This window comes from Rhinatrema bivittatum, chromosome 16 (genome assembly GCF_901001135.1).
Source record: "Rhinatrema bivittatum chromosome 16, aRhiBiv1.1, whole genome shotgun sequence".
NCBI lineage: Eukaryota > Metazoa > Chordata > Amphibia > Gymnophiona > Rhinatrematidae > Rhinatrema > Rhinatrema bivittatum.
In genome coordinates this window covers 65,160,503-65,184,329 of record NC_042630.1, presented here as the reverse complement: position 1 = coordinate 65,184,329, position 23,827 = coordinate 65,160,503, and the positions used below count along the sequence as shown (strand labels likewise).

The following is a 23,827-nucleotide window of genomic DNA, read 5'->3' as shown; positions in this document are numbered from 1 at the left end:
GAATAGAGGTGGTGGTGTTACATTGGGTTTTTTGTTCATGATAAGTATTTCGGTTTTATCAATGTTGATTATGAGTTTTAATTTTGTAAGGAGTTGTTTGATTCAAGTAGTATAGAAGTTTCTTTATATGCTTCATCAATGGAGTTTTTTATGGGAATTAAAAGTTGTATGTCATCTGCATAGAGGTAGTGGGTGATTTGAAGACCATTTAGTAGCTGGCAAATTGGTAAAAGGTATACGTTGAATAGAGTGACAGATAATGCTGAAGCTTGTGGAACTCCAGTATTGAAGTTAATTTTCTTAGAGATGTTGTTATTGAATAAAACTTGGAAGCATTTTCCATTGACTGTTGCCGATCCAGTAGATAGCCCTGCAATACAATCTGCAGGGGCAGAAGAAGGTAATATAATAATTACCTTAGATCGGGCACAGATTGATTCTGTTGACCCGGCTAATGTGACTATGGGGGATTTGTGGAGGGTTTTGACAAAATTAGACTCTAATCTAGTACAAGTTAACAACTCATTATCCTCTCTAGTTAATGTTAATAGGTTGTCAATATTGGAACAAGGCAAGAGAATAAATGATGTAGAGTTAACTCTGAAAACTGTTGAAAAGAAAGTACAGAATATCCAAGAGAGAGAATGTTTGAATATTACTGACTGTAATTCTTTACATGCTGAAATTGAAAATATAGAAAATTTAATGAGGATTAAAAATTTAAGATTTGTACAATTCCCAATTACCAGGTTGTTATCCCCAGTTGAAATGTTTTCGAAATTTTTGAAAGAAAATCTAGCATATGGAGATAAGGATATACCAGTGATATCAAAGATTTATTACTTTCCTATACGCCCTAGTGACAACAATGGGCAGATAGAGGATAAAAGTATAGGGGTATCCACTTTTTTAGAGGAGTCTACAGATATTATAAATAAAAGGGCAACATTATTTGTATCTTTTTCTTTAGAGAAGGATAAAGATATAGTTCTGGGAAAATTCTTTAAGAATAAGGATCTACCATTCTGTGGCCAAAAAGTTTATGTATTTCCGGATGTGTCTAGGCCTACGCAATTGCGTAGAAGACACTTCCTTATGTTAAAGAGTAAGACCCTGGAAATTGGAGCCACTTTTTATTTAAAATTTCCATCAAAATGTTTCGTCAATTACCAGGGTAAGAAATTTTCCTTTAATGAGCCCCTTCACCTGGAAAATTTCTTGAGGGATAAAACCAGTCTAGGTTTGATGCCTAATTTGTCAGAAGTTTCGGTTGTACAAGAATAAATAGAAATCACTCCCTTTATAGTTATTTTTGATTGTATTATTATGGTTAGACAGGTACCCCCACATTATAGGTTCACATGAGAGAAATAATGTGTTATTTGGTTAATGGAGTATATGATTTATGTAAGTCCCTCATGATGATTACTTATGTTATATGAAAATACAAGTTTTGTATTATGTTTTAATTCGTAAAAATTGAATAAAGAGTTAAATTAAAAAAAAAAAAAAAAAAAAAAACTTGGTAGCTTCTGTTGGAGAGATAAGATGAAAACCATTGTAGTGTAGTCTCTGCTAAACCAATTTCAGATAGTCGTTCTAGAAGAATTTGATGATTTACTGTATCAAAAGCTACAGAAAGGTCAAGGAGTACTAGAAAATATTGCTTTCCATTATCAAATCCTCTTAGAATAGTGTCATTTAAAGAGAGAAGGAGTCTCAGTATTGAGGTTTTTTCTGAAACCTTATTGGTTTGGGGATAGGATGTTGTTTGTTTCCAGGTATTTATCAAGTTGAGAGTGAACTACTTTTTCTATGATTTTGGCAATAAAGGGTAGATTAGAAATAGGGCGGTAATTTGATAGGTTATTTGGGTCGAGGTTATTCTTTTTTAGTATGGGTTTGATTATTGCTGATTTGAGACAATTGGGATAGTTTCCTTCAGTAAGTGATAAATTCACGATCTTGGTGATTAATTTTATTATAATAGGTTAAATTGTCTTTTGGCTTGTAAGGTGGATGCTATACAGAGGGTGGTTGGCATGATTCATTCTCTTGATGATTGATTGGATCTGAATGGTGGAGGAGGTGTCGAAACTGGACCATTTTGATTTTATTTTTGTGTTCAGACATATAGATTGGGTGTTATTGATGAAGGATTGAATTAGGTTTAATATTTTATCTTCTCTTCATGCTGATTATGCTTTTCTATTCCATATTTTTGCTTCTTAATGTAACTATTATCTTCCTGTGTCTGAGATACTTCACATTTTTTTCTTTTTCATAGACTACCAAGAGCGAGTAGTTGCATCTCCAAAGTTCTGATATCTTGCAGTTGCAACCTGCTTGATTGCATGCATAGAAGTAAGCATGTTCCTTATTAGAAGTGTATTTGTTTGTGCCACATTTGTCCCTGCTTTTCACATGCTATTTGTTAAATTGTCTGAGATATAACTGAAATGAGTGTTCTTTTTCCTTTCTTTCAATCTCACCCAAACCCTCCAGCCTTCAGGAGAAGGATTAAAAACTATTGCACTTCAAGATGAGATTCTTCATGATGTATTTGAATGTAAACTTTAATTGTCCAACAATGACAAGAGTCCAGTGGCACCTTATAGACCAACTAATTTATTAAAGCATGAGATTTTGAAGACTAACTCCACTTCATCAGATGCATGAGATGCACTTTGTCATGCATATGACAAAGTGGACTCTGTCTTCAAAATCTCATGTTTTAATTAGTTAGTGGATAAGGTGCCAATCAATTCCAGTCAATTTTGGTAAACCAGATTAACACAGCTATCCCTCTGAAGATTTTAATTCTCCAGTAAGCAAAGTAAATTTTGCTGTATGAGTTATAATTAAACTTCAGTTTTCCTCTTTAAATATTCCCTTAATCTTTAGAATGAAATGATTTCTGTATCTCAGATATATAGGAATGGTTGTTGGTCTGGGTCTACTTACAATATGAAGACAACAGTAAGTTACACCAATAACCTCTTTCATTAAGCTTATTTTCATCCATCTTCTTTCAATGTAATTGAGTGTTTTGCTTGTCCTTACCTCTGTAATGTTTGGTCCCCACTCAATGGCACTCACATTGATGAGCAGCTGATGACCCTGCAGGGCAGAAGAGGCAAAACTTCCTATTTGAACTTCCTGGACAGTTCCATTTGGAAAGATCAGCCAGTTTATGATGTCAAACTGACCTTGCAATTTCCCTTCATCATCAAAGAAAACCTCATCACCAGCTGAAGTTCTAAAGTGAATATTTTTCAAATGATGGTTCAGCTAAAACCAGGAAAACATGATTAGAGTACTCTAGAATTTTACATGGATTTGTAAATTAAAATGAAAAAAAAGTGGCCATTAGAGTGGTGAAGTTGTGATGGTGACTATTTTGAAAATTGTTCAGTAGCAAATGTTTAGTGTGGGGAAGCTTAATCTTGTAATATCCTTTTCAAAGCAAAGGATACATAAAATATGTGGGGATGGTAATTTTTTAACAATCTGTATACAACTAAAATCTGCAGGTAAGTACAGATTTGTGCCCAATATTTCAAAGCGGACATAGGGACATAAGTCAAAAGAGTGAGTGTAAATATTTTCTTTTTCATCACAACTTCACCCCCTGGAACACATCTTCAGTCATTCCTGCTGCTAAGTATATAAAGTTGAAAGGAACTAAGCACTGACCTGTTTCATTTTGAATGCTTGGCATTAGACCCTGTTTAACTGAGAAATGTAAATTGTTTCAACAAAAAATAACAGGGTCATTTATCAAGCCATGATATGTTAACACATGCATTAGGGCATTTAAAACATGTGAAAAAACCCTAACACATATGTTAATGTCATATTGCATGCGATAATCGGTGCACCGCAAGGTATGAATGCAAATTTTGTAAGGGGTGAGGAGTTTGGGCAGGATTAATGGAAATAGGGGATGGCATTGCACTGTGCAATGCCATACTACACAGTTTTAACACCAAAAATAACTACACCTTTTTTCGTAGTATTAAGCCATACCATATGCCTGCCACTAATGAAAATGGCGCCGATGGCCCTTTGCACTTACCATGTGACAGAGTATCCTTGCTATTGGCTGGCCCCTGTCACATGGTACAAGTAATGGATGGCCGGCACCATCTTTAAAAATGGTGCAGGCCATCCAGTGCGTCTACTATGTGACAGGGGCCGGCCAATGGCACGGATACCCTGTCACATGGTAAGGGCAAAGGGCCATCGGCGCCATTTTGATTAGTGGCAGCCAACGGCCTGAGAGAGGGAGATCACTCCCGGAATTCCCACTGGACCACCAGATACTTGTAAAATGTTTTGGGGGGTTCGGGAGGGTGGGGGAAGCTAAGGGAACAGTTTTAAAGAGTCTGGGTGGGTTTAGGGATTGTTTTGGTGTGCCAGTTTTCCCGCCCTCCCCCAAAATGATAAGAGAACCCCATGAACAATTTTGTGGGGTTTTCCTATCGGTTTCGGGGAGCTCCCGATTTCTGACTATTTTGAAAATATCATACGATATTTTCAATCATCAGAAGCACAATTCACATCCCTATTGTACAATGTTCTCTCACCCTAGCTTGAAATACCCAGGTAAAGAGTCCATCAAGCTAGATGGCAGGGGAATGGCAGATACAAATGCCTTGATGAGGTGAAAACAACTGCCCATAAATACTATGCAGATAAGCTGATATTTTATTTACAATACAAGAAAAAATGAAAAAATATAAATACAAGTGGATCTGAGACCAGTGATTAAGCATAGGGAAAATAATGTGTTTGGTTGGGAGTGCCTGTTATGAAGATCTAAGAAAATGACAATATTCAGTAGAACAAACAATATTTACAAAAAAACTTGATATAACTATTGACATTATTGAAAGATTTTAGATTTATTCACACTTAGGTGATTAACACATCTTCCTAAAACAGAAATGTAGATAAAAAAGATAACACCTAACTAAGGCCTAGAATTAACAAATTGCTATAAACATAACAGAAATAGCATCCAAGATTTAAAAAATGGGTGAAGTTAGGCTTATTTCCTGTCTATTGCATTGCATTTGAAATTTTCATGAAGCAAGATATGTTATTGTGTCATGTGTTGTGTCAGTGTTTCATATGTAGCATCATCATGTTGTGCTCCATTTTATGCGGCACGCATCATTTACTGCGTTGTGTTTCATTTACTGTATCATGAGTTATTTTTTTGTTTATATAGACCAAAGTCCTGCAACTGCCTCTTTGAGGATTTGTCAGGCATTTGGAGAGAGGAGAGTAGAACAGGTGAGTGGTCTATTATGTTACTGGGAGTAGCTTTTTTCTGATTATCTGACTTGTCTTATGTTGCCTCTGTTTCCCTTTCCCTTGGTCTTTGTTGAAGTGAAATCGTTTGTTAGTTTGTCCTGTTTGTCTGTCTTTGTGTTTGAAGGAGTGGTGAGGTGTGGTGTTGAGGCATGGTGGTGAAGCAGAGGAGGAGTGGTGAGGAGGGGTGGTGTTGAGAAGATGGAGTGTTCGAGAAGTGAAGATAGAGGGAAGGACAATCATCTGGAGTGAGGGGATGAGGGAGGATAGGGGAGAGAGGACAAAGGCAGGAGGAATAGGAGTAGGGACATTAACAGGAGCAGAGATAGACAGGAGGGAAGGGAATAGGAGGGGGTGGGAGGGGGAAGGGGAAGGGAATAGGCAGGTGAATTTGGAGGGAGGAGGATGGCAGGCTAAGGATAGACAGGACAGAGGGGAGTTTGTAGGGCAAGGGCAGGAGGGGGGATTAAGTGAAGGGAGAGGGAACAAGAGTGAGGAAAGGGAGGACACTTCGCCAGAAGTGGAAGTGACACCTCATTCTGGCAGCTAGGCCTCAGGGCACCCTTGTCAGAGGGATTTAAAGCTCAGCATGAAAGACAATGAAATGATTATCGTAGGGGTCTTTGAACATTATGCAGTGTTCTTCAGTAATTTCAGCCAGGATATTGAGGGCATCCAAGGGCCATATATGGTAGAGATGTGCTTCATTTTTTTCTACCGGGTCGTTTTTTGACTCGGATACTTCGTGGTAAAGTTCGGTTTTTATCGTTTAGTTTTTTTGAAAACAAAAAAAAAACTAAACGGGGAAAACCGAAACTGGGCCAAAAAACGACGCGGGAAAACGAAGCTAAAAATAACCCCACCCCACGCATTTAAATTCATTTTAATACATTACATACAACCCCCCCCCCCCACCATCACCACCATTCCGATCCCTCCCCAAGACTTACCAACATCCCTGGTGGTCCAGCGGGGTCCCGGGTGCCATTTGTCCCTCCGTGCCCGGTGTGCCACTGCTAGCCACGCTCAAAATGGTGACGAATAGCCTCTGAACTACTATGTCACAGGGGCTACCGGCGCCATTGGTCAGCCCCTGTCACATGGTAGGAGAACCGACCAATGGCGCCGAAAGCCCCTGTGACATAGTATGGGCAAAGGCTATCGGCGCCATTTTGATTATTGGCAGCCGACAACGAAATCGCTCCTGGACCCCCGCTGGACCCCCAGGGATTATTGGCAAGCCTGGGGGGGGGGGTCAGGAGGCCCCCCCATGCTGGCCAAAAAGCTTGCCAATAATCCCTGGGGGTCCAGCGGGGGTCCGGGAGCGATGTCGTTGTCGGCTGCCAATAATCAAAATGGCGCCCATAGCTTTGCCCATACTATGTCACAGGGGCTTTCGGCACCATTGGTCGGTTCTCCTACCATGTGACAGGGGCTGACCAATGGCACCGAAAGCCCCTGTGACATAGTATGGGCAAAGGCTATGGGCGCCATTTTGATTATTGGCAGCTGACAACGACATCGCTCTCGGACCCCCGCTGGACCCCCAGGGATTATTGGCAAGCTTTTTGGCCAGCTTGGGGGGGCCTCCTGATCCCCCCCCCAAGGCTTGCCAATAATCCCTGGAGGTCCAGCGGGGGTCCGGGAGTGATTTCATTGTCAGCTGCCTATAATCAAAATGGCGCCGATAGCCTTTGCCCATTCTGTGTCACAGGGGCTTTCGGCACCATTGGTCGGTTCTGCCATGTGACAGGGGCTGAACAATGGCGCCGGTAGCCCCTGTGACATAGTAGTTCAGAGGCTATTCGGCACCATTTTGAGCGTGGCTAGCAGTGGCACACCGGGCATGGAGGGACAAATGGCACCCGGGACCCCGCTGTACCACCAGGGATGTTGGTAAGTCTTGGGGAGGGATCGGGATGGGGGGGGGGGGGTTATTATAGTTAATGTTAATGTTTGGGTTGGTTTTTAATTTTAAAAAAAAATGTGCCTCTCTCCCCATACAAACCCGAAAAACGGATGTTCCCCGAAGTTCGGTGAAAATCCTTTTCGGGTTTCGGGGCCCCCGAACCACGATGAATTAGGCAATTTCGTTGTAATTGCCTAATTCGTGATAAATGATTGCACATCTCTAATATATGGTGTACCATTGTTCATGCTTTATCCAGGCACAGTGGCGTGAAATGGAGTAGGGAGCAGGTGGCCTATAGGTATTGTGACATAAAGGCCCAATTGAAAATGAAGGTGTTGAATAGGAGCAAATATATACAGACCAGAGGAGAAGCCCCTTGTCTGATAGTGTTGACACTGATGGAGGAGCACCTTGTCAATGGCTGGGACCAGATATGTTTGAGGGCATGGCTGAGCAGCTAGACACCACATGATCCTGTAAATGGCAAGGCTGCTACAGTTGTTCACATCATTTGGCATAAGATGTATATACCAATTGAGGTACAAAATGTGCATCTCATGCCAAACATTATATGTGTACTTCTTGGCTTTGATACTTATATTTTCTTCTTTGTTTCTACTGCTCTCACCTAGGACTCTGTTGGTCCAAGCAATCAAGCCTCAGGGACCAACAGTGCCACAGTACTTTTCCGTGACCCCTTGCTGATGAACAGACCAGCAGTTACTACCCTTATCAAAAGGCATGGGTTTACCACCCTTAACCAATAAGCTTTTATGCTTTTGATGTAACTGCAACATCACTCTCTGCTTCAAAGGATGAGGGTGGAAGGGGAAGGAAAGAGGAATTTGGATCCAGATACAACATGAGCCATGACTTTTTTATAATCTGGGTTACCAATGCGCAAACATTTAGGAAAAAACACAATACTGTTTATAAGGCCAAGTCCATAATCAAAGTATGACAATCAAAACTGACTGATAATAGGGGTAACCTGCATGGCTTGGCAGATACTACCATAAGAAGCTTGCTGAGCAGACCAGACGGACCACTGGTTCTTTTCTGCCATCATTTCTATGTTTCTATGTAGCTAGAATTGCAATACCCACTGATCATAACAATAATCCCCCCTCCATAAGGGTTGCCTCCATGGACCACCCCTTTTGGGCTCAAAATAGCTTTAAGAAAATATCAGGCTTTTTACCACCTTAAGGTTTCCTATAACAAAGAAAGGTGTTAGACTTTGAAACAGCATAAAAAAGAGTATGGCTTATCTTGTCTGCCTATATACCAAACTAATTTAGCTTTACAGTTCCCATAGTTCCCTCAGAGATCCCCTGTATCAGTTAAACAGTTAAAACTATTTCTTTGAAATTTTCCAATTTGGCAAAAACGATTGCACATCCCTACTGAAAACCGGATTGCTTAAGTAAGTTCAGAGGACTGGATTGAGAACCCCTGATCGATTAGGTCTTCCTGTTTCACCATGATATTTTTTAGTCCATCTGAATCATCACCTTCAGGGAATGTTTCCTCCTCAGCAAAAACTGGAGCAAAGAATCAATTTAGACTTTCTGGAATGCTTTTGTCTTCATTGAGTGTTCCTTTCTTTTCTTTGGTGATCTAGTTATGTGGTTCTCAGTCAAGTGTGCTGTGTGGACCCTTGGCCAAGGTGGGGTAGACACTACCAGCAGAAGGAGCTCCCCTCCGGGGGTCCCCATAGTCATCAGGTGGAGCAGAGAGGTGCAGAGGCCCCACTGGACCTTCACCACTACCAACCCTCGTTCCCCACAGGTGGAGCCCTTGGGTACCGGGGTCGGCTGGACATAGGCATGGGTCTCTGAGTGACAAATCCAGGAAGATGACAGGTGAAGGCAGAAGCAGACAGGCCAAGGTCAGGGGTAGGCAGCAGATAGGTGAATCCAGGGAACAGGCCAAAGGTCAGGTCGGGCAGCAGACAGACAAAATCTGGGGAAGAAGCCAAAGGTCAGGAAGGGCAGCAGACAGACAAAATCTGAAGAACGTACCAGGGTCAATGCTAGAAGAACCATCCATGGAACAGGAGAGCAGGTCCAGTGCAGGAGCACAGGGCCAGGAGGAGAGGAAGAACAGGAACTGGAGCAGGAACATGGACAAGCAACTTATAGAGTGCAACCTCTTGCTGAGGCAATGTTAGAGCAGCAGGGGTTGCCTTAAATAGGCCCTCCCTGCTGACGTGGGCATCCGGGACCACAGGAAGTTTTCCTGCCATAGCCCCATTAAGTGTTGAATGGGTCTGTATGTGCACGCCTAGGGAGGGCTGAGGTTGGCAGCGTGGCAGCGGCAGTGGCAACTCTTGGGAGTAGGAGGCCAGGCAGTACAGGTTCAGAGGGTAGGCATGGCTGACTGTGTGTTGCAACGGCCAGCCATCACAACAGTAACCCCTCCTCTTCGCCCCCCTCCCAGGGGTTTGGGATTTCTATGGTGTAGAGCATGAAAGCTTTGGAGAAGTGTTTTAACCAAAATGTTGGATGCTGGCTTCCAAGAGTTTTCCTCTGGGCCATATTCTTCCCAGGATAACAGATATTCCCACTTTTTGTTCCTGTGGTAAACTTGGTATACCTGATTTTCATCAGAAGATACCTTCTGTGGGGTTGGGTGTCCCTGGTGGGCCTGGACAAGACCACTGATTTGAGAAGAGAGACATAGAATATGTCATGGATCCTTAAGGTCATGGGAGCCAGAGTTGGTAAGTGACAGGGCCAATCTGGTGTAGAATGGAGAATTGGCCAATGTAATGGGGCCCTATCCTCATGGAAGGAACTCAAAGGCGGATATTGCGGGTATTTATTTATTTATTTATTTATTATTATTATAAAGTATTCAACCAGACTTTATCCCCAGGTCTAAACTGGGGAGTGGGGTGCCGGTGTCTATCTATGAAATACTTTGCTTTCTGATCTGCCTTTTGAATCATGCCTTTGTCCAGATCCATAGGTTGTGGAGCTCCTGGACTGTCAGTTGTGTTGCCGGCGAAGGGACGACTAAAGGTAGAAGAAGTGGTGGAAGTGGTTGTCTACCATATACTAAAAGGAATGGAAAAGTTCCAGTGGCCACATTAATGTGGGAGTTGTGTGAAAACTCTGCCCAAGGAAGAAGAGTGGCCCAATTGTCTTGCCTTCATTTACGAATGCTCAGAGAAAGGTTTTGAGGGTCTGATTCACACGTTCTATTTGTCCATTTACCTGGGGGTGGTAAGCTGAGGTAAAGTCTAGGTTGATATTGAACTTTGAAAGAGGGCCCGCCAGTACTTGGAGGTAAACTGGACACCCTGATCTGAGGTGATGTGCCGTGGAAGCCCACGGAGATGAAAGATGTGCGTGCTGAAAAGCTTAGCTAGCCCCGGAGTGGATGATAAGGCTGGGATAGATAAGGAGTTAAGAGGCAATGAAAAGTGCATACACTGTTCTTTTAAAATTTGTCCGTGAGCCGCGATAGTTTCAGTTCGTCTAATATCTGTCAGTTTTTTAGTGATCAATGGAAACACGTGAATGGATTGGTATAAAACAAGGTATTTATTGAAGCTTGCCCGACTCTGGCCGAGTTTCGCTCAAAGAGCTGCCTCAGGGGCTAATATAAACAAATACTCAACGGGTGGTAATTCAGCATAAAAAAAATATAAGACAGATAATCTTACAATCGAAGCATAAAATAAAATCAATGTGCTTTAGTGGGTTTGTGATTAGTATGAAACCATAAGTGCTTAAAACCTACTGTATCTAGACTCCGTTGCCAGCATTGTAAATATGGCGCCAAAAAACGGCGTTATATTGACCCAGAGTATAAAAATCACAACACGGAATGGTGAAGATGCAATTCTGACTTTCAATACTAGTTTACTCGAGTAAAGTATTTTATGCTTCAATTGTAAGATTATCTGTCTTATATTTTTTTTATGCTGAATTACCACCCATTGAGTATTTCTGGTTATCAGCATTTTTAAATAAACAACAGAGATTACAGTCGTTGATAAGTGTAATTGACATATGTAGTTAGTGATGTGCTGACACCATCTCGCTGAGACATTCTCTCCATTACTAAATTGACATTACTGACAAACTCACCTGATTTGAAGAATTCATTGAAAAACCCTCGGGTTTACAATTTTTGTTCAAGGGCTGACACTGACCATATGTGTTTTATCACATTTTTAAAATAAATTGGCAGTGACAGCATATTTTATGTTTTAATCATACTGGTATAGATTTACTGATATTCAGACGCCGATATTTGGCGCCAAATTTGTGCAGTCGGATTCCACGAATAGCGACCAACGGAGTTTAGGTACAGTAGGTCCTAAGTATAAGTGCAATTGACATATACAGTTTGCGCTGACACAATCTCGTTGAGGCATTCTCTAAATCTATACTACTGTCAATAGAGTAAGCTACGGCAGTATTCTAACCCACCTGATTTGAAGAATATATTGCAAAACCCTTGGGTTTACATTCTTTGTTTAAGGGCTGACACTGACCATATGTGATTCACTACAATTTTTAAATTGTGGATCTATTAATATTCAGACACCGATATTTGGTTCCAAATTTGTGTAGTCGGATTCTACGAATAGTGAACAGTTTCACATTCACGGTCCTTGAGTCTATTCATGTATTTACCAATTCAGCAGCTAAAAATTCACTGGTTTAAATTTATTTAGAAAAAGTTTTCTCACAATCATCTAGCACATTGTTACACATTATTTATTATTTCTTATTACTTTTTGAATTTATATAATATTTAAATTTTTAAACCTCTGTTTCAAAAGGAACTCATTTGAACATAATTTCCGAGAAATCTGCTGTGTAATCATCGGTGTCTTCATTACATGTTAACTTTGATGTTTTAAGCCAAATCGATTGGCTTGTAAGGTGTAAGGTACCTATTTTATTCCTACATATTTTCAATCAAGTTTAATACCATCCACACACCTTTTATCTAAACCTGAATACACGGTTTTTTTCATTCTATATTTATTATTTTTATTTTTTATTATTTTTTATTTTTACTTTGCTTTCTCCATATTTCTATTTTTAGTTTTTTTACCTTCTCTATACGTGCACACCCTATGTTCATATCTCCAATTCAAGTGTATGCTTTTGTAATTAGTACACACATACAATTATGACATTTATATATTTGTGACACGTAATATTTGTCAAACAGATTAATATAATCATATATATCGATATTGACACTGTGATGCATTTCATTTGATCAATTCATTTAATATATTATGTTTTTATGTGTGTTTTATATGATTTATGGTTGTTTTTTGTTTTTTTTTATATATACCGACATTCATCTCAATTGAGATATCACACCGGTTTACATTCAGGTACTGTAGGTATTTCTCTATCCCCAGAGGGCTTACAATCTAAGTTTTTTTTTGTACCTGAGGCAATGTAGGGTAAAGTGACTTGCCCAAGGTCACAAGGAGTTGACAGCGGGACTTGAATCTTGGTCTCCTGGTTCATAGTCCACTGCTCTAACCACTAGGCTATTCCTTTTTATCTACATAATTTATTTAGGCTTGATGTACATTTTATTTGTTGTCTCAATTTTATATGTATGTGTGTTATTTTATTTGTTTATCTTAGTCCCTGAGGCAGCTCTTTGAGCGAAACTCGTCCAGAGTCGGGCAAGCTCCAATAAATACCTTGTTTTATTCCGATCCATCCACGTGTTTCTGTTGCTGACAGCCATCTTGGATCGGCTACCGGTTTGTTTTCTTGGACCAGTTTTTTAGTGATGACAGCGTTTTCTAGCAGTGAGTTTTAAAAATTAATATGGCTAAAATTCATTTATAGTAGTTTTTAAACTGTATTCTTTCGTAACCAACAGAAATAGACATTTTACTCTTGGCAGCCATGTAGCTGACAGCCGATGATGTGTGTACTCACTGCTATTTAAAATCAGACAAGAAGCTATGACTGCTTTAATCTATCTCTTATCTGAAATCTGGCTTAATAATAGCATTGTCAATGTTTTTGTATTTCCAACTTAAGATAGTGTATTCTAGCAAAAAGATGTTTAAATCCATTTAGCTTAGTGCTCTGCTGTGTTCAATCTTTGTGTTTTATGGAGTTTCTTTCAGTCAGACTTTGAATAGATATTTTGATTCAATGATGTGTTACTTTGTTTCACATAGAGGTATCTTATGTTCAATTATGTCTGGTTTTTCAGCTCATTGGAAAAGTTTACCTACTGTATGGAGACAAATCATCTGCAAGAGATATAATAGGTATTCCAAATGATTCTATTCAAAACGTTCTGTAGCAACTAACAGATTGCACCGATTAATTTATTCTCTATTAGTAGTTTTTATTATTTAATAAGATAGTACTATTAATAATTTATTTATGGACTTTATTTGAATGTATATGAATTACTCATAGACCATGTCTGTTTTAAGCTTTTGTGCTGTGATTAAGTGTGTCATTTATTAATTTTATTTTTTATATAATTTTTATATGATTTAATTATATATGGTGTATATGTTTTTATTTGTATTTATATGTTTTTATATATGTTTTATTTGTTAGCCCCTGAAGCAGCTCATAGAGCGAAACTCGGCCTGAGTCGTGCTTTTATCACTTTCTGTGCTCAATAAAGAACTCCTGGTGTTCAATGGAAACACTGAGAGGAGAGGATCACCTTGCCGGTGGCTGAAAGGAATCAGTAAGTTTTTGCTTGGGACATTGACTTTTTTAAAAGTATTGGGGCAAAGTTAACTATTTGGGAATATTATTTAGTGTGTTTGTGTGTTTGTACCTTTAATAGTCAGAAAGGCAGTGAATACACAAGTTAGACTGTTTGTATTTTAAGTCAGTCAATAAGGTAGCAGTAGGTAGGCAGTGAATAAACAAGTTAGACTGTATTTTTAGTCAGTCAATAAGGTAGCAGTAGGTAGTGTGTTTATTTTTAAAAGTCTGCAGTACTGAGTGTTCTCCAGACTTTTAAAGAGCTGAGTGTTTGTATTTAATACTGAGTGCATTGTATTGAAAAAAACCAAACAAAAAAAACCAACCCACAAAAAAGTAGCCAGAAGCTAGAAATAAGCTAGGAGCAGTATATACCAAAGTAAAAAAGTTGAATAGTTCAGCTCAGTTACTCACCTTGGAAAGGTGTTGAGGTAGTGTGATTGGGTTTGAATAGAGACCAACATTTGTTAATCAAGGGAGCAGTGAGTCACTCAAGCTGACTAACTGAAGTTAGACTGTTTGTATTTCCCAACCCACCCCTAGCTCATCCCTAAATTTATAGGCAGGTGCCACTTTCACAAAAAAAAAAAAAACATCAACACAAACTTTATTGAGAATTCGATCAGACCCCGGTAGGCCACTACCAGACACATAGTGAATTCACTAATACATTTAAAGGAAGTTAGACACATTCCTACTCTCATAGCAACCTAAAACTTAACTAGGAACTTATCAAAATTGAGATGAAGGCAGCAGTCCAGCAGCAAGAGGGGGGCTTCCCAGTCTTTTGCATCGAGTGTCACATGTATGATTTTTTACCCACCGGTGAGAAGTTGTACATGTGCTTGCGATGCAAAGAGCTCCTGGCTCTCAGAGAACGAGTCCGATCTCTGGAGGCTAGAGTGGCAGACCTGGAGGAGCTGAGGCAGACAGAGAGGTATATAGATGAGACCTTCAGGGACATAGTAGTCAAGTCCCAACTTCAGACTGGCAGCCCTGGTGCTGCCTTGGAGGAAGAAGGTCTCATAATGGGAGAGCACCAACCAGGTGTAGCAGGAAAGGATCCTGTAGCAAGGACCTGCTCTCTAGTTGATGCATTGTCCTTTCGCACTGAGGATATCTCCCCAAGGCCTACTGCCCAGGAGGGAAGGGTTAGGTCGGCCGTCATAGTTGGTGATTCGATTATTAGGAATGTAGATAGCTGGGTGGCTGGTGGGCGTGAGGATCGCCTGGTAACATGACTACCTGGTGTGAAGGTGGCCGACCTCACGCATCACCTAGATAGGATTTTAGACAGTGCTGGGGAGGAGCCGGCTGTCGTGGTACATGTGGGCACCAACGATGTAGGAAAATGTGGGAGGGAGGTTCTGGAAGCCAAATTTAGGCTCTTAGGTAGAAAGATTAAATCCAGAACCTCCAGGGTAGCATTCTCTGAAATGCTCCCTGTTCCACGCGCAGGTCACCAGAGGCAGGCAGAGCTCCGGAGTCTCAATGTGTGGATGAGATGATGGTGCAAGGAAGAGGGATTCAGTTTTGTTAGGAACTGGGGAACCTTTTGGGGAAGGGAGAGTCTCTTCCGAAGGGATGGGCTCCACCCTTACCAGGGTGGAACCAGACTGCTGGCGCTAACCTTTAAAAAGGAGATAGAGCAGCTTTTAAACTAGAACAAAGGGGAAAGCCGACAGTCGCTCAGCAGCGCATGGTTCGGAGAGAGGTATCTTTAAAGGATACTAATGATGCATTAGAATTAGGGCATCCCGAAAGTGAGGTTAAAATAATTAGAAAAGTAGTCCAAGTGCCTGTAACTAAAAACTCACCTGAGCTAAAAAATTCTAACTTATCCCTATCAATTAAAAAGCAGAATAAAAATACAAACAAAAAACAAACTTTGAAATGTTTGCATGCTAATGCCAGAAGTCTAAGAAGTAAGATGGGAGAATTAGAATGTATAGTAGTAAATGATGACATAGACTTAATTGGCATCTCAGAGACATGGTGGAAAGAGGATAACCAATGGGACAGTGCTATACCGGGGTACAAATTATATCGCAATGACAGAGAGGAGCACTCGGGAGGAGGTGTGGCGCTTTATGTCCGGGATGGCATAGAGTCCAACAGGATAAACATCCTGCATGAGACTAAATACAAAATTGAATCTTTATGGGTAGAAATCCCTTGTGTGTCAGGGAAGACTACAGTGATAGGGGTATACTACCGTCCACCTGGTCAAGATGGTGAGATGGACAGTGAAATGCTAAGAGAAATTAGGGAAGCTAACCAAATTGGTAGTTCAGTAATAATGGGAGTCTTCAATTACCACTATATAAGAACAGTTAATTATTAAGTGCAACGAACTACACTTGTCTCACAAAATAAACGTCGCATATATTATAATTTTTTAGATTTTTTTATGTGCATAGAATTTATCTGGAACAGTGGACCATCATAACACCCTTGGTTTTTTAGGCAGTAAGCCACACTTTCAACCTTACAGGGTCATGTTTAATCATCGGTCCATTAAATGTCTTTTGTCTTCTTTATTCAAATGTTCTCTTTCTCCTTCTTTTTTATTCTTTTTATCTTCTTTTTTATTCTTTTTATAATTAGTAAAATCCTTTGCAATAAATTTAAAGACGGAATTGCCTTACTTGTGCGGAGCGCCGCTGCGCTTCCGACCTTTATCTTCTGTGCCGCCGCGCTATTATCTCCAGCGCTGTCGTGCTTTGTAGGCGAAAAATACTTCTGGGTTTTATGTTGAAAGGATGAACTTCCGATTGAATGTGCTCACACACTTTAGAGCTCCTGCAGTCCGACGTACGTTTCGCAATTTGCGCTGCTTCAGGGACTGATCGGGAAGTTGTAGGGTCTAGGCTTGAAAAAATGCAAGGTTAATTCCCGCCGAGATAGCTTCGATATTTAAATGCTGCTATCCAGTTCATATGGTATTTAATACCGCATTCAGCCGCCTACTCCGCACAACGCCGACAAGAGGAGTAGGCGGCTGAATGCGGTATTAAATACCATATGAACTGGATAGCAGCATTTAAATATCGAAGCTATCTCGGCGGGAATTAACCTTGCATTTTTTCAAGCCTAGACCCTACAACTTCCCGATCAGTCCCTGAAGCAGCGCAAATTGCGAAACGTACGTCGGACTGCAGGAGCTCTAAAGTGTGTGAGCACATTCAATCGGAAGTTCATCCTTTCAACATAAAACCCAGAAGTATTTTTCGCCTACAAAGCACGACAGCGCTGGAGATAATAGCGCGGCGGCACAGGAGATAAAGGTCGGAAGCGCAGCGGCGCTCCGCACAAGTAAGGCAATTCCGTCTTTAAATTTATTGCAAAGGATTTTACTAATTATAAAAAGAATAAAAAAGAAGATAAAAAGAATAAAAAAGAAGATAAAAAGAATAAAAAAGAAGGAGAAAGAGAACATTTGAATAAAGAAGACAAAAGACATTTAATGGACCGATGATTAAACATGACCCTGTAAGGTTGAAAGTATGGCTTACTGCCTAAAAAACCAAGGGTGTTATGATGGTCCACTGTTCCAGATAAATTCTATGCACATAAAAAAATCTAAAAAATTATAATCTATGCGACGTTTATTTTGTGAGACTTCAATTACCCCAATATAGACTGGGTAAATGTATCATCGGGTCACGCTAGAGAGATAACGTTCCTGGATGGAATAAATGATAGCTTTATGGAGCAATTGGTTCAGGAACCGATGAGAGAGGGAGCAATCTTAGATCTTATTCTCAGTGGAGCACAGGAATTGGTGAGAGAGGTAACGGTGGTGGGGCCACTTGGCAATAGTGATCATAATATGATCAAATTTGATTTAATGACTGGAAAAGGAACAGTGTGCAAATCCAAGGCTCTTGTGCTAAACTTTCAAAAGGGAAACTTTGATAAATGAGAAAAAATGTTAGAAAAAAACTGAAAGGAGCAGTTACAAAAGTAAAAAATGTCCAAGAGGCGTGGTCATTGTTAAAAAATACCATTCTAGAAGCACAGTCCAGATGTATTCCACACATTAAGAAAGGTGGAAAGAAGGCAAAACGATTACCGGCATGGTTAAAAGGGGAGGTGAAAGAAGCTATTTTAGCCAAAAGATCTTCATTCAAAAATTGGAAGAAGGATCCAACAGAAGAAAATAGGATAAAGCATAAACATTGACAAGTTAAATGTAAGACATTGATAAGACAGGCTAAGAGAGAATTTGAAAAGAAGTTGGATGTAGAGGCAAAAACTCACAGTAAAAACGTTTTTAAATATATCCGAAGCAGAAAGCCTGTGAGGGAGTCAGTTGGACCGTTAGATGATCGAGGGGTTAAAGGGGCACTTAGAGAAGATAAGGCCATCGCGGAAAGATTAAATGATTTCTTTGCTTCGGTGTTTACTGAAGAGGATGTTGGGGAGGTACCCGTAATGGAGAAGGTTTTCATGGATAATGATTCAGTTGGACTGTATCAAATCACTGTGAATCTAGAAGATGTGGTAGGGCTGATTGACAAACTTAAGAGTAGTAAATCACCTGAACAGGATGGTATACACCCCAGAGTTCTGAAGGAACTAAAAAATGAAATTTCAGACCTATTAGTGAAAATTTGTAACTTATCATTAAAATCATCCATTGTACCTGAAGACTGGAGGATAGCAAATGTAACCCCAATATTTAAAAAGGGCTCCAGGGGCGATCCGGGAAAATACAGACCAGTTAGCCTGACTTCAGTGCCAGGAAAAATAGTGGAAAGTAGGGATGTGAATCGTTTTTTGACGATTTAAAATATCGTCCGATATAATTTAAATCATCAAAAATCGTTAGAGCCGCGATACAATAACAATTCCCCCGATTTATCGTCAAAAAATTGTAAATCGGGGGAAGGGGGAGGGGAAGGGGGAGGGCGGGAAAACCTGCACACTAAAACAACCCTAAAACCCACCCCGACCCTTTAAAATAAATCCCCCACCTTCCCGAACCCCCCCAAAATGCCTTAAATTACCTGGGGTCCAGAGGGAGGGTCCCAGTGTAATCTTTTACTCTCGGGCCTCCGGTGCGTTGTAGAAATGGCGCCGGCGCTACCTTTGCCTTGTCATATGACAGGTCAAAGGTAGAGCCGGCGCCATTTTGTTTTTTGTCCCTGGACGTCAGGAGCATAGGAGATCGCTCCCAGACCCCCGCTGGACCCCCAGGGACTTTTGGCCAGCTTGGGGGGGCCTCCTGACCCCCACAAGACTTGCCAAAAGTCCAGCGAGTGTCCGGGAACGACTTCCTGCACGCGAATCGTTTTTCGCGTGCAGGAAGTCATTCCCGGACGTCTAGTAGAAAGACTAGGGGGCACTCCATGAAGTTAGCATGGGGCACATTAAAACTAATCAGAGAAAGTTATTTTTTACTCAATGCACAATTAAACTCTGGAATTTGTTGCCAGAGAATGTGGTTAGTGCAGTTAGTATAGCTGTGTTTAAAAAAGGATTGGATAAGTTCTTGGAGGAGAAGTCCATTACCTGCTATTAAGTTCACTTAGAGAATAGCCATTGCAATTTGCAATGGTTATATGGAATAGACTTCATTTTTGGGTACTTGCCAGGTTCTTATGGCCTGGATTGGCCACTGTTGGAAACAGGATGCTGGGCTTGATGGACCCTTGGTCTGACCCAGTATGGCATGTTCTTATGTTTCTTTTGGTCATTTTCAACAATAAAATAATATTTATGATTTTTTTTTCAGCTATCGCTGTTAATGTAGTATCAAGCACATGAGCATCATCTGTCAGGTGTGTCGTGATGGAAGAAAGGTTGAGAACCACTGGTCTAGAATGTCTCCATCTCTGTTCAATGCCATAAATTCAAATTAAACTTTCCAATCATAATTTTTAAACTTCTTGCATTCTTATGGAGACAAGTCAAAGTGTGTTGTAAATTATATTCACAACCTGCCTATCAGTTGAATGGCAAATAAACTGATATAACTGAAATAAAGGACCAAACCAAAAACACTTTTCTACTCTCATTCCTAATGAGGAATCCATTAAGAACAGAAATGAATGAATAGATGAGTCCTCAAGATGGCTGGTAGTCAATGCTTAAACTGATTTCCGTCAATTAATAATCCAAGCTTGCATACATTCACTAAACACAATAATCCATCATTTGTAAAACCTAAAGAAATGGTATTCTATTAGATAAATGACAATTTTTAGTAAAGAAAAAATATAAAACAAACCAAACCATGTTTTCCTACCTGCCATTGTTGAAAATTTTGTAAAAGATCTGATTTATCAACAATTCCACCCTGCTGGACTTTGGATGAGTACATGTTATGTAAAGCATAAACCACTGCATATACAGCAATGTAAATACTGTAGGAAAATCTAAGGTTATTCAGATCAAAGGTTGAAGCATCAAGGAATCTCAGCTCATCTCTGTCTGTACAATTAGGTTTCTTAAAAGTCCTCTCATCATAAGGAAGGTTTTCAGGTGCACATTGGAATTCTTCAATCCAAAACTGTGTAAGCAAATTCAAATGCATCATTCTGGAATGAGTGGTGCAATAGATGAAATCTCTTAATCCAGGAATCTCACCTTTGTGGACGGAAATCATCAAGGAGCCATTGAATGGAACCAAATCATTTTTAAACCAAGGATCTGTCAAAATTGTTAAAGTAGCTGTGGAAATCCAAACTTTCCTGGGAACTTTGAACAATTGTACTTCAGTCAATACATGCAGAAAATAAACAAATCTGCTATATACAATGATGACATTTGCTGTTGTATTTCCCAGTAATTCAATAGCAGTGTTAAAGCCTCTCTGGTCTGGCCAAGTGAGAACTACTAGAAAAGCAACACAAGCTCCATTCCTTATAATCTCATTACTCAGCTCCTCACTGGCTCTCACATTGCTGTCATCCTCTGATGCCAGAATACCAACCCAGGTCCAGCCAAAGTGTTTCAGTAATTGAATTATTGCTTCATACTGAGACCTCTCATCAGGGACAGTCCGGTAAAAGGAAGGGAATTGAACCCTGTCATTGAGGATGGGATCCAGGGCTCCGTAACTGATCTGCAGAGAGTAGAGGAGCATTTAATTTATTTGCAGACTTTGAGATAATTGGATATTAGTAAAAATAAATAAACTACTTTCTAAAGATTGAATAAGTTAGTCTTAAAATTTATAAACTGCACTCCTGAAGAAGCTGGCTACAGAGAAACACTGGCCATGTTTGTTGGGAATCCCGCCCGCAGTCCTCTGCAACCAGCTCTCCTTAACTGCTCCAGCAGGCCCTGAAGCCAAATACCGCTCGCTGACGGCTTGAGACAGCTGCTGCACATCCCGGCCATTGCAGGCCTCCAACACGGTCCAGGATACCTCCGGCAGGCTTCCTGTGCATGTCTCCCTAGGTTCACACGTGGCACCTGCTGAGTCTTAAAGGAGCCTTGGCAGAAAACCTTGGCCCGTCCCCTGAAGATGACATCAGATGCCCACGCTATTTAAGTCCAGCTCAGACCATCGTTCTCTGCCTTGGCAACAGGTCCTACTCTCTGAGAGTGTGTTGGTGCATTCCTGTTTGTTCCTGAGTTCCTACCTGTTCCTGAGTTCCTGTCTGCTCCCGTTTTCCTGCCTATTCCTCGCCTGTGGTTCTGCTGCTCCTGGATCCTTGCCCCTTGGATGGTCTTCTCAGTTTCAACTTTGACTTGGCTTCTGGTTCTCCTTGTCTGCTGCCCGTCCTGACCCTTGGCTTGCCCTGGCTTCTCCACGTCCGCAGCCTGCCTTGACCCTTGGCCTGGTTCCACATTCAGCCTGCTCTCCATTTTCCCTGACTTCTGAAATGCCCATGTTGCTTCTGTACTCAGCCTGCCTCGACCCGGACTTCCTGACACCGCCTTCTCTGCTGGTTCTCCCTGCACCGGGAGACCCCCGCCTAAGTCCTGCCAGCCCCAGCACCCAAGGGCTCAGCCTTAGGGGAACTGGTTTGGTATAGGTGAAACACCTGCTGGGTCTCCTGGATCTTAACTGCCTCCCAGCTACGAGGTCCCCTGGGGGCCATCCCTCGGGGATGTTATCAACACTCATGCCGGCCCAAGGGTCCACAGAGCTTACAATGTTGGACTTGATGATTAGTAATTCAGACTGTTAAGAATTTTTTCTGCTAAACTAATATTTAAAAAAATAATTGTAGTGCTAGGCACTTTAGGATCCACAAGGTAACAGTAGGATTAAGTTAATTACACAAGACTGTGATGCAATTCCACTTTTATTAATAGTCATATCAGAAGTTGATTTTGATCCTCTGACATGGACCGTGTTTTGCCACTCCAGCTGTGTCAGGAGGGGTAGAAGCCCAAACCAATGAATGACAGTGTGTTGAAAAACAATATATCTAAAAATAGTCGGCATCTCCAGACTCACAGTAGAATATCACAGCAGAATATCATAGTAGAATATCAAATCCCCTGAGACAGTTTGTGACAACAAGTTGATGGGGGACCCCAGAAAAATCGGGATGTAAGAAAGCTCCAGGGGAGCACATCAAAGGACTTATGAAGTAAATTCTAATTTTAATGGGGATTCCTTTGTTTCCTCAATCAGAAATTAGAAGTGTTGTTCAAGCATTGATTTTACCAGTAGACTAATGCTGCTATCTCTATATTGGTCTTCCATAATCATCAATAAAAGCTCTGCAATTACTGCAAAATGCATCAGCAAGACTAATATCTGTGCGAGCGATGCATGACCTCATTTCTCCAGTTCTGATGGAACTACATTTAATTCATTACAAAACTGCAGTCTCAACCCATAACCTTCTGACCTTAAGTCCATTCCCATAGGTGAATAGTCTTTCACAAATTTACAATTCCATCTGTGATCTACAATCTCAAGTCCAAAGATTGTTTGAAGTCCCATCAGTTTGTGCTGATCAGCTGATCAAGACCCGCGAGCATGCTTTTTCAGTTGTGGCTCCATCATTTTGAAATTCTTTTCCTGTTGACATGTGCTTGGTGCTATGCTCAAAAAATGTAAGAAAAATGCTAAAAACCTATTTATTTAATTCTGTATTTGAATGATGCCTGTTCTTATTTTTCTTAACTTTTTATGATTTTATGTACTATTCTATTTTTTAACTTTTATTGAAGAGTTTTTAGTAACTTAATGTGCTTCAGCAAATTTTATTATCTATTTTTTATTTTCTTTTTTCAAGTTTGTATTAAACATTATAAATGCTTTAAGATGTGAACTGCCCTAAGCTATTGCAGAGGGCAGTATATATGTTTTAATAAAGATAAAGATAAAGTTAATAAAGACAGGGAGACAGTACAGACGTAATGTGTTCCAATTATCTTGTTCCCATTAATATTATGCAGCTGCATGTTGCTGCAATTATAATGCCCTTCATTGCTTCTTTAGGAGCAAAATATATAAACTACAGCAATAGTCCAGTTGACTAAATAATAACGATTACAAAAGAGTTCGTAACAATGTTGTAGTTAACAAAGGCTGCAAAGGCATTTTCATCTTCAACTTGAAAAACACATTTTTTAGAATGGTACCATAGTCATATTTGAATCAATAATGACACCAAGATTCTATGCCTCAGTTTTAACTTCTATTGAGATTCCAGCATATGGAAACAACATCCCAGAGCCCAAGAACCTTTGCCTAGTTATCCATAACACAGTGTTATTTCCTATACTCAGGAACAAATGATATTTCTTTAGCCCGTTTTTAGTCTTCTTCATACAGCCTTGAAAATGTTCCGAAGAGGGGGAACCACTTATGCAGGGTACATGAAATTGTATGTCCTCTGTGTATTTCAAAAAGGATAGAGATAAGATAGAGATGTTCCAGAAA

General features: G+C 40.4%; 1 protein-coding gene across 1 annotated transcript in view; it reads right to left on the bottom strand.

Moving 5' to 3' along the window:
* Nucleotides 1-23,827, bottom strand: part of LOC115077789 (vomeronasal type-2 receptor 26-like) — a 472,276-nt gene that overhangs the window by 254,176 nt on the left and 194,273 nt on the right. The window contains exons 5-6 of the mRNA XM_029580076.1: nucleotides 20,222-21,040; nucleotides 3,064-3,291 (exon numbers count right to left, since the gene is read on the bottom strand). Of these exons, the coding sequence (XP_029435936.1) occupies nucleotides 3,064-3,291; nucleotides 20,222-21,040 (1,047 nt within the window). The remainder of the gene's footprint in view (nucleotides 1-3,063; nucleotides 3,292-20,221; nucleotides 21,041-23,827) is intronic.